The sequence below is a fragment of the Tenrec ecaudatus genome, chromosome 6, assembly GCF_050624435.1.
Source record: "Tenrec ecaudatus isolate mTenEca1 chromosome 6, mTenEca1.hap1, whole genome shotgun sequence".
Lineage (NCBI taxonomy): Eukaryota > Metazoa > Chordata > Mammalia > Afrosoricida > Tenrecidae > Tenrec > Tenrec ecaudatus.
In genome coordinates this window covers 61,190,836-61,201,145 of record NC_134535.1, presented here as the reverse complement: position 1 = coordinate 61,201,145, position 10,310 = coordinate 61,190,836, and the positions used below count along the sequence as shown (strand labels likewise).

The 10,310-nt window shown below is 39.7% G+C and overlaps 1 protein-coding gene across 1 annotated transcript; it reads left to right on the top strand.

The window, feature by feature from the left end:
* Positions 1–780: 780 nt before the first annotated feature.
* On the top strand, positions 781–5,419 carry LOC142450835 (lysozyme C-like). The gene is made up of 4 exons (XM_075552782.1): positions 781–919; positions 3,157–3,321; positions 4,532–4,610; positions 5,353–5,419. Exons 1-4 carry the CDS (start codon positions 784–786, stop codon positions 5,417–5,419), a joined length of 447 nt encoding a protein of 148 aa, XP_075408897.1. The 5' UTR covers positions 781–783.
* Positions 5,420–10,310: the final 4,891 nt, after the last annotated feature.

The window sequence follows — 10,310 nt, the reverse complement described above, 5'->3', positions numbered from 1 at the left end:
CCTGGGTTTCAGCAATATGTCTTTGTTACATTACCCTTAATCATGCCCTACCGGGCCTCCCACACCCACCTTACCACAAACAACAACAAACCACTGACAAAGAACAAAACACATCAAAAAATAAAAGCTTGTAGTTAATTCAAGGATCATTTGTTGGCCTTTAGGAGTGCTTTCCAGTCCAATCTGTTCGGGCACCACGCCTTGGCCCAAGTCCACCTTCAGCATTCCCTGGGGACCTTGCCCCTCCATTCCCTTGCTGTTCCACTGTCACTTTATTTTTATTACTAATTTTCACCGTATTATTAGCATTCATCCACATGTCATACAATTCAATAACTCAGTCATTATCAAGAAAAGTTGAACAATTATGACATATTCAATTCTAGAACATATTCTTCTTCCTTGTATTCATTGTTCTTCATGTAAAGGGCTCAGTTTATGTTATATAAAATACTTCTTTTATTTTATTTTCTTTAGTATTGGTCAAAATCAAAGTAAAAGAAAATTTTTCTGGCTTGGAAACAATTCAACTTCCCAATTCTTCCTGAACCAAGTGCTTAAACACAGTGATTTCATAATTTTTGTTGATAATTCTTTAGACACCAGGTCTCTTTCTTCAAACACAAAAGGAAATCCTTTAAAGTCTTTTGACCAATAAACCACTCCTTTTTTCAGCAGAGTTTAAGTGGTGGGGCCCTCAAAGGCAAAGAAGGAAGTTAAAAGATGTTAAATACTGGGCTTAGGTCCTCCTGCCCAGTTGAGTGGTTTGACCTCCCAGTCACCATGAAGGCGCTCCTTATTCTGGGGTTTCTCTTCCTTTTGGTCACCGTCCAGGGAAAGATCTACGAAAGATGTGAGCTGGCCAGATTGATGAAACAATATGGAATGGATGGCTACGAGGGAATTAGCTTGGCAAACTGTAAGTTGGCTCTGCTTTGTGCTTCCACATAGTTACTGGGCAGGTGGAGGGTGAGAAAAAGTAGGAGAAGATGGATCTTAAGAATATATCTTAGATGTCTAATGACGCTATAAAAGAAATACCACACTTGGAAGGCCATGACAAGGATAAATTTATTTTATCAGGAGACTTCAAGTCAAAATTGAAGTGTCAGCTCTAGGGACAGGTCTTTGTCTCCTTTCGACATCTGTGGGCCAGCATTCCTTGGAGCTCCCCATGTGTCTTGGCATCAGTGGCCCTCAAAGTCTAGGATAGTCTCCGTGCAGGGATTCTAGGGGCCAAAGGATACTCTCTACTCTCCCATCTTTGTTTCTCGATACGCTGTTAGGTTCTTAGATCTCCCTAATCCCCACTTTGCTTCTCTCTCTCTCCTATTCTCATTTATAAGTTCAAAAGTGTGACTCAAATAGTCAATGACCAAGAGACTATTAATGAATGGATTTTTCTTTTTCATATACTTAAAAAAAGTGTTAAAAACACAAACTGACTACTTTAAAATGAGAAACCAGCAGGTTCAGGAATAAAGGAATGAGAGGACAGAATTCCTTCCTTTCTTTGTATAAGAGCACCCACTGTATTAGTTCTACCGAATTTTTCCATTACTTCAGGCTCCAAGGCACAAGTCGGCTGACTTAAAAGAGACACTGGAGAACATAGAACATTTCTGTCAACCCCTCAACAAAATCTAGCCATTTTCATTTTGTAATTTAGTTTCTGAGAGCCTAGAGAGATGGAGTATATTGTTATAACTCTCCTGCTTTGACATGAGGAGCCCTGGTGGTGTAGTGGATATTCATAGGGCTGTGATCCACATGGTCGGCTGTACAAAATGACCAGCAGCTCTGAGGGAGAAAGATTGGGCTTTCCTATTCAGCCACAGACTGAGAAAGGCACAGACGGTCACTATTACTCAGTATTGACTCAATGCCATTGAGTTTGGAGAGTGTTATGACATAGGATTTTTAATAATAACATAAAAAATGATGTTGAGTTCCCAATACAAAGGAAATCAGATTCCATTCGTCCAAAGGAGCTGTATTATATAACAATCCCTGGACCCAGCATGAAAGAATGTTTTCTTTTGTTTTTAATTCTTATTCACCTGATTAATGAATTTTAATTTTCTTCCAAATACTTCAAAAGGTGCCCTAAATAAATGTAACTTTAAACTTTTCAGTTGGAATTCACATACTTCCCCTCAGGGACAAGTTTTGAATTAAGTGAATTAATGATTCATCCATGAAATATTTCTGTTCTATCGTCTGAGTTGCCATTCAACATCCCTTTGGGGATTTTATAGAACTGTCTGTCTCTCAGAAAACACTCCATTTCTTTACTCAAAAGCATTTTTCCATCAGCTGAAGAATCCGTGGATGGTGCAAGTGGGTCACGGCCTCAGCTGCTAACTGAAAGGGTGGCAGTGGGGGTCAGTTCAGAGGTGCCTTGGAAGAAAACACAGTCATTCAGAGCCCTGTGGAACACAGTTGGACTCTGATACGCACAGGGTGACCATGAAGTGGCGATTTTAGGAAATCCCCTAAGCAACTCTGTCCTAGACTCTTCTGTTCTAGGCTGACCATTGCCTGAGGGATCCGGATACACCGCGATCAAGTCCATTCGAACTCAGAGAGACTCAATAAGGACCAAATAGTAGTGCATCGCAGGGCTCCTGAGACTGTAAACCTACAAGGAGCAGACAGCCTCGCCTTTCTCCCAAGGAGAAGCTGGTGTGTGCCAACTGCAAACTTTGAGTTCCCTGCCGGGCACTTGACCCATGGCACCACTAGGGTGCCTGAGGACTTTGCAGAGGAGAAAAACAATGGATAAGCTTTTATACTGTTAAAAGTATGTTTTCATGTTCCATTAGTTTTATTAAATTACTTGAATGACAATAAAGAATCTTGATAGAGGACCATTTAACAGGGGTGTCTTCGTGTGTTGAGTGTGACACTGCGAACAACAAACTCATTGGTTCAAACAAACCAGCAAAGCTGAGGAGGAAATATGAGGCTATCTGATAAAGATTACAGTCTCAGAAACCTCTAAACTGAGTCATTATGGGACAGAATCTACCCTGTAGTGGGGGGTTGAGTTTGTCTCTTTGAAAAATGCTGAAGTATTAAGATATTTTGCAAGTTGAATACATCTTTATACATACAGTGTGAGTGATTTGGTATTGCTTCCTTATTACTTTTCAGGGATGTGTTTGGCCAGATGGGAAAGTAGTTATAATACCCGCGCTACAAACTACAATCCTGGAGACCAAAGCACAGACTACGGAATTTTTCAGATCAATAGCCGCTACTGGTGCAATGATGGCAAAACCCCAAGAGCAGTTAATGGCTGCGGCATATCCTGCAATGGTAAGACAGGACACATCTGGCTACACTTCCTAGAGACTCAGTGCCAATGCAAGAGACTCGAAGGGCTTATCAGGGACATAGAAGAACCCCAGCTCAAATTCAAGTGAATTTACTGGTTTTTGTGGATTAAAAAATATTTGGTTGAACTCATAAAAATAATATATAGCTCATTAATGCATAATATTATGAATAGGTACTAAAATTGATATGATTACATTTTAAATTCTTGAATCTCTTACAGAGAAGATTGCTTTTAGAATACTTTTTAAAATCTAGTTAATATAGTTTTAACTTTTTGGAATTATATAATCATCTGTGGCCATTGAGTAAATATTAGGAAATACTAAGAAACAAAATTACATAAACAGTAGGAAATACTAAGAAACAAAATTACAAAACACATGATTTACTTTGGGTATATATTTTTCTGTACTATGTATCATTCATGTATATGAATACAAAGCTGCCTCATGTGTACAGTTACACACATATATATGTCAGCAATGTTTGGGTATTGTCCACTGCTTTCCAATATGCTTTTTACTGTTTATGGAATTGTGGTGGCACTGTGAGTTGAGTGCTGAGCTGGTACCCAGAAGAGCTGTGTGCACCTTGCAGACTCAGTCTCTGAGACCCTGTGGAGCAGGCCTGCTCCATTCGGTGGGGTTGCTATGAGTCTGAATGGACTTCGTGGCTATGGTTTTGTTTCTTTTTCTCTTTTTATTATTTAAAGTGATATATGTGACAACATATATTACCATTTTTGAAGGATGTATAGAATTTATTCACATAGATATTCCACAATTTATTCATTCAACTCCTATTGGAGATACTTAAATAATTTCATTTTTCCTTTTGGTAAATTATTATGGAAATCCTTCTCCAAACTTTTGGGATTACTCCTGCTATTTCTTTAGAGTAACTCCCTAGAAGTAGGATTTCTAAATAAAATATTACCAGCCCCTTCAGTTTTCAACATTGCATAGGACACACAGGACCTATGATTGTTATTAATGAATAATTCAGAATGTAGTAAGACTTTGGTAAATGATAAACAGAACACTTTGTTTTTTGCCAAATGGGAATATATGAAGATAAATGAACCCTTGATATCTGTTTTCCCTCAGTCCAGTAGAGTAAGCTGTCTACACATGAGCATATAATAAGATTTCCATCAAAGTGGTTTTATGTCTCATCTCTTCTTTTTCAGTTTTGCTACAAGATGACATCACTCAAGCTGTAGCTTGTGCGAAGAGGGTTGTCCGTGATCCACAGGGCATTAGAGCATGGTATGTTTTCAGGTGTTAAAGGGGTGAATGATGTCGGGTAAGCATTGGACTACTAAGCACAAGCGGGCTGTGCATGCCCACCGAGCCGCTCAAATGGAGAAGATGTGGCCGTCTGCTCCTGTAAAGATTAAAGCCTCAGACACTCTATGTATGATCTCCATGAGTTGAAAAGACTCCAGGGAGTAGAGTGTTTGGGTTTATTTTGGTGTGTGTGTGTGTGTGTGTGTGTGTGTGTGCGCACGCGGAATGGTTATTGATATGTGCAGGGAGCTGAGTTTCAAAGGCCAAATTATGCTGCAGAGAGTGCTTTAGGTTTCTGCTGAACAATTGAATACCTCAATATTTAGAAAAATTATCTACCATAACAAACTCAGAATCGTACTCTCTGCCTCATCAATGTATTTTGGGGAGTTCTAGATTTTTTATGACTCTTCACCCTCTACATACTTGTCGAACCTTAAAATTGCTTTCAGACAAAGAGGATGGGTGTTGTCCTTGCACAGGCTGATGGGGAAAGCACAGAGCTCCCCTGGGAATTCCCCATTCTCGTGCTCTGGGGAGGGCTGGCGAAGGAAGAGTGCTTTGTGAGCTAGCTGCCTTCAGTAGACAGTAATACGTGATTCTGTGCCTAGACTATATTTTATTTATTGAAAAAAATACTTTTTTTCCATGAAAAATTTGCAGGGTGTGTATTACGATGAAGAGACCTTAACCTTTCAGGGCCTGTCTTCTTTTGTTACAGGGTGGCATGGAGAAACCGTTGCCAGAACCAGGATGTCACTCAATATATTCGAGGCTGTGGAGTTTAACCGTGCACTTCTCCGTCTTCAGCTCATCCTTGCCTCCTTTTCCAGTGAAGGAAGTCGTGAATAATAACTAAAAGGCCACACCACTATTCTCTCCTCATCAAACAAGGAAGCAGTGCGTCACCCTAAGCCGCTTAATGATTCATGAGTGTATTCATTGATATGAGGCCCACAGCCTTTTCCAGTTTGCGTCAAAGAACTCATGCTGATAAAAATGAACCTAAAATCTTGGTTAACAAACACATCTTCGATAGATTCGGTTCTTCAACCCAGGCTAAATCTTGAGTAGGATCCTTAAGCCACAATACGAGATGAAAATGTAATAAAAGTGCATTAAGACAGACTGACCTCAGACAGGACCCCGTCGTGCAGTGCTGTGCTGCCTTCCACCGTTGGCAGCCAGGTAGCAGAGGGGAAGGCTGCCTGCATGCAGAAGGCTGTTTCCACGGAGCGTGTTGCCTCTGGTTTAGATTTTCCCAAAAATAATGCAGCTTCACAAGCAGACTCACGACTTATACTTCAGTCTCCCACAGTCCTTTAAAAAATCCTCACATGCATCCCACTGATCACGAAGAACAATCGGAAAGAGTAGACAGTGTTGCCACTCTTTAACTTTGATTGTGTAGATTCAAGCATCAAGTCTAAATTCAGGAGGCAGATGAGTTTGCAAGTACTGAGGTTATTGCTAGTTAACCCCAAGTGTGAAATTATGCTGTCGTTAAGAAATGAAGGATGATGAATAAAGACTTTGCAAATCACACGTGTGTCTCTTTAAGACCTCTCTAAAGTCTCTGAAGGAAAAATGTTTAAAAATTGACCTTGTGAATATATTTCCTGTATCCTCACTTGCCCCAAAGCACCTGGGTATGGCTGCGGAAGAATCCACAGGCTGCCTGCCTGCCTGCCAGCAGTGCTCACTTTAAATGCAAAAGTGCAAATCTCAAACCAACACTCACAGGTGCCCGGCCCCCCCGGTCATTTCTCTGCACTGCTTCCTTTGGAGTTCCTCTCTAAAATTGATGGTGGGGAGAGTGTAGCTTTTCTGGTTGTGTCTGATCAATAGAATTGTATTTGAGATAAATTACTGAGAGGTGAACCACGGGTAAGCATCATAGTGGGGCAGGAGGGAAAAAAAGAAGAAAGAAAACATATATAGAGGTATACACATATATGTTTATATGCAAAAATATAAAATTATTTTAATATTGGTATATTTCTTCATATATGTATATAAATGCAAATACAACAAGGAAGCAGATGGACTTTGGGCCTTTACTTAAATCTGACCTTAGTAGAAAGATGGTTTGTTCCAATAATGTGGTACTTACTGTATGATACTTGCCTTCCTGACATGATTGATTGCTGAAGACTAATGGGTGACTAAGAAATGTGGTGAAAAAGCTGATGGTGCCCGACTATTAAATTATATGGCTTTTGGGGTCTTAAAGGTCTGTAGTCAAATAACCAGCCATCTAGCAGGGAAGCAGTAAAGCCACATGGAAGAAGCACACCAGCCTGTGTGATCATGAGGTGTTGGCAGAGAAAAGTATCAGAAGTTCATAAACATGCAATCAAATCAATGTGAAAGGTTGGGGATGTAGTCAACACCCCAAACCCACCTGCCAGTTAATTGGACAGTCCCTCTCAGAGGGGACACACAGAAGGGATGTAAGTGCAGGGTGCGGTATAGCACTGATGAAACATATAACTATCCTCTATTTATTTTTTTAATCCTATACTTATTTAATATTTCCTCCCCTTACTATTATGGTTTTTATTTCTTTTACCTCATTAATCATGTTAGAATCTCCTATGTTCATTTGTATAATTAAGATCCTTGGATACATGAAAACCAAGACAGCTAGGCCTTCAGAACAGTAACAGGGGTAATGGTTCCCTGAGGGAAGGGGAAGTGAGTGGCTGGGGAGGGAGAGCACTTGATAACACTGATGACTTTATAACCCCACTTGAGGGGAATAATAAACAGAATTGTACATAAATGGACATGGATGTGTAAGATGCACCAAAATAAGGTCCGGGGAGGGGGCATTGCTTGGGAGGAGGGAATAAAGGCAAGCTAATATCAAGTATCAAGGAGTTCTGGAAAAAAGAAAGTTTTGAAACTGACTGTATAGCAATTGTACAATGCTGCTTGATGTGATTGAACTAGGGAATGTGATGATTATCTGTTAGAGTTCCATATAGAATGATTTTTTTAAATTTATATAGTGCTTTGGAAGTGTTACCTACTGAAAAAAAAGCAATACCAGGTGGTTGAATGAATCACTTTTTGCTTCTTTAGAGTGTTATTTCTACCTGTTGCTCCTTCCAAGATCTTTCACAGTCTTAAAGCCCACATCATTCCCTTTCTATAGCTTCTGGGATTCCAAGAAAAAGCCTGAAATCTATGTCAATATGGTGCATAAAGACTCCGAAGGATGGGCAGCAGAGGAGCCCCTGTAACAGTTGCAGGTTTAGGCTCTGAGGCCCTCAAGAGATGAACAAACCCAGGAAGGATTCTCTGGGGTGTTTTAAGTATGGGTAAAGGACACTTGAAGGGTGACATTTAAACAGAGAAGGGTCAGTCATATCTGCAAAGAGGCAAGCTGACTGAAGAAACCACAGAAGTTGGCTGAAAATGGAAAACAGAGAGTTTTTATAGTGTTTTAATAAATATTTTTGCTTACATACAATCCAGTGCCTAAACCAAATTTGTACTCTTATTCAAAAAACAGAATACAGATCACTATCAGATCAACAAACTCAATTTCTTTTTTTCTTTTCTTTTCTTTTTTTAGAGACCAGTTTATTGGGGCTCTTAGAGGCCTCGTAACAATCCATATATCAATTATATTATGCACATTTGTGCATATGTTGCCATCATCATTTTCAAAACATTTTCCTTCTACTTGAACACTTGGTATCAGCTCCTTTTTCCCTCCCTCCCCCACCCACCCACCATCATTAAGTCTTGATAAATTATAATTTTTTATTATTTTCATGTCTTACACTGCCCACTGTCTCCTATTACCCACATTTCTGTTACTCATTCCCTGGGGCAGGAGATATATGTCAATCATTGAGATAGGTTCCCCCTTTATCCCTCTTCTCCCCTCACCTTTCCCTAGCCTCATCATTGTACTATTCTCCTAACTGTTCCTGAGGGATTTGTCAGTGTTTGATTCCATGTGCCGGGAGATTTATCTGTACCAGGGTATGTTCTCTGGTCTAGATGAATTTGTAAGGTAGAACTGGGGTCGTGATATGGAAACTAAATTTACTATGTTGCTTAGTTTCACCCCTGGCATTACTTGAAATTTAGAGAGGCATATTATGCAATACCCGAGTTCTTCGTGAGACACCAATTATAGCTAAACCCTGCGCATGTTTCTTGTACCACAATTTAGCATAATCATTTTTAATTATTTTTGTAAGATGATAAAGGGAATTACTAAATATTGTGATTACTAGAAAACACATGGCCATCACTAGATATAACATTTTCCAAAAATCACCTTACATGCATAATTTAAAACAAATTATGTTTTAAATTGCTTTTAATTTTTATTTTAATAACATTATAAAGCCTCAATATTTGAGAGTCAAATCCTTTCTATATGACTTAAAATAAAGGTCCCCCACACCACCACCTTTCCCTTTTCAGATGAAAACACTTGGTTCTCCAGGCTTATTTATATTTAGCTCTTCAAAATCTAATTTCCATGACTTTGAATAGGCTTATAATTCTCTTGTGGATTTTTCCATTTGAGGATACTGACCTCTATCTACTGTGGAAGCTAAGAGTTAAGCTCTCTCCCCCTCTCATCCCCACTACCCTGCACGTGCACTGCTCCTCGAAGCCCAGCTGTCTCATGTGAGGGTAGCACTTTATGTTCTCACATCCATACTCGACCTTGACATAGGCGTATATAGTTCCTTTCTTTTCTTCCACAAGATTTTGTTTTCCTCAGTCTTAAGAGCTCAATGGTTATAAATTTGCTTAGCTCATCTACATATAACCTCCTCTATGGGGCCTAGGCAACAGCACAGTGGGTGAAGGGAGATTCCGGGCAGGGTAAGATAAAATAATAATTTATAAATTATTAAGGGTTCATGAGGGATGGGAGAGCAGGAAGGGAAGGGGAGGAAAAAAAGGAAAATGAGTTGATTCCAGGAATCCAAGCAGAAGGCGAATTTTGAGAATGATGAGGGCAACAAATGTATAAGGGTGCTTTACTCAATTGATGTATATATGGGTTGTGATAAGAGTTGTAGGAGCCCCAATAAAATGATTAAAAATTTTTTTGCTTAGCTCTTTGTATGTGTCCTTAATTCAACCTCCAAATTCTAAGCCTAATATATGTCTCCTCTCAATTCTTTAGATATGGGTGAAATTTTATCAATATCATCTTCCTGAAGTAATATAGTCCAGTGAATTCTGATCAAATCTGATCTGGACTAGCTGCTCTGCAGGCCTAGGACATAACTGCCACCCAATGCTTTTTCTCTCAATTTGAGCTTCTTTGTTTCTCTCCCTGTGTGATATGTATGGTTCCCTGTGTTTCACTGTTTTGTTTGCTTGTTTGTTTGGCTTATCTCCTCGTTTTCATGGGCTTTCCTTTCTGCAGGCTCTTCAGAAAGGAGGATGCACGAGAAGTGTTTGTTTTGTTGAGAAGTTGGCCTGTGTATGCTTCCTTTATTAATACCCTTGCCTGATAGTTGCCTATCAATACAGCCAATTTAGGACGCAACGCTCACAGGTAGTGTTCCCACAGAAGTTTGCAGGTGGGACCGCATTACTCCCATGATTCCCATATTGCTGTTGCTCCTGAGAAATCTGAAGCCATCAGGATTTCTGAATCTGTATAACCTGGAAAGTAGTGAAACCTTCTGT

What these genes read in the sequence shown, in the direction of transcription:
- LOC142450835 (XM_075552782.1), top strand. Translation starts at nt 784, where the DNA reads ATGAAGGCGCTCCTTATTCTGGGGTTTCTCTTCCTTTTGGTCACCGTC. An exon ending in CTGCGGCATATCCTGCAATG is followed by an intron (nt 3,322 to 4,531) that starts GTAAGACAGGAC and finishes CTTCTTTTTCAG; the next exon opens with TTTTGCTACAAGATGACATC. An exon ending in CCACAGGGCATTAGAGCATG is followed by an intron (nt 4,611 to 5,352) that starts GTATGTTTTCAG and finishes CTTTTGTTACAG; the next exon opens with GGTGGCATGGAGAAACCGTT.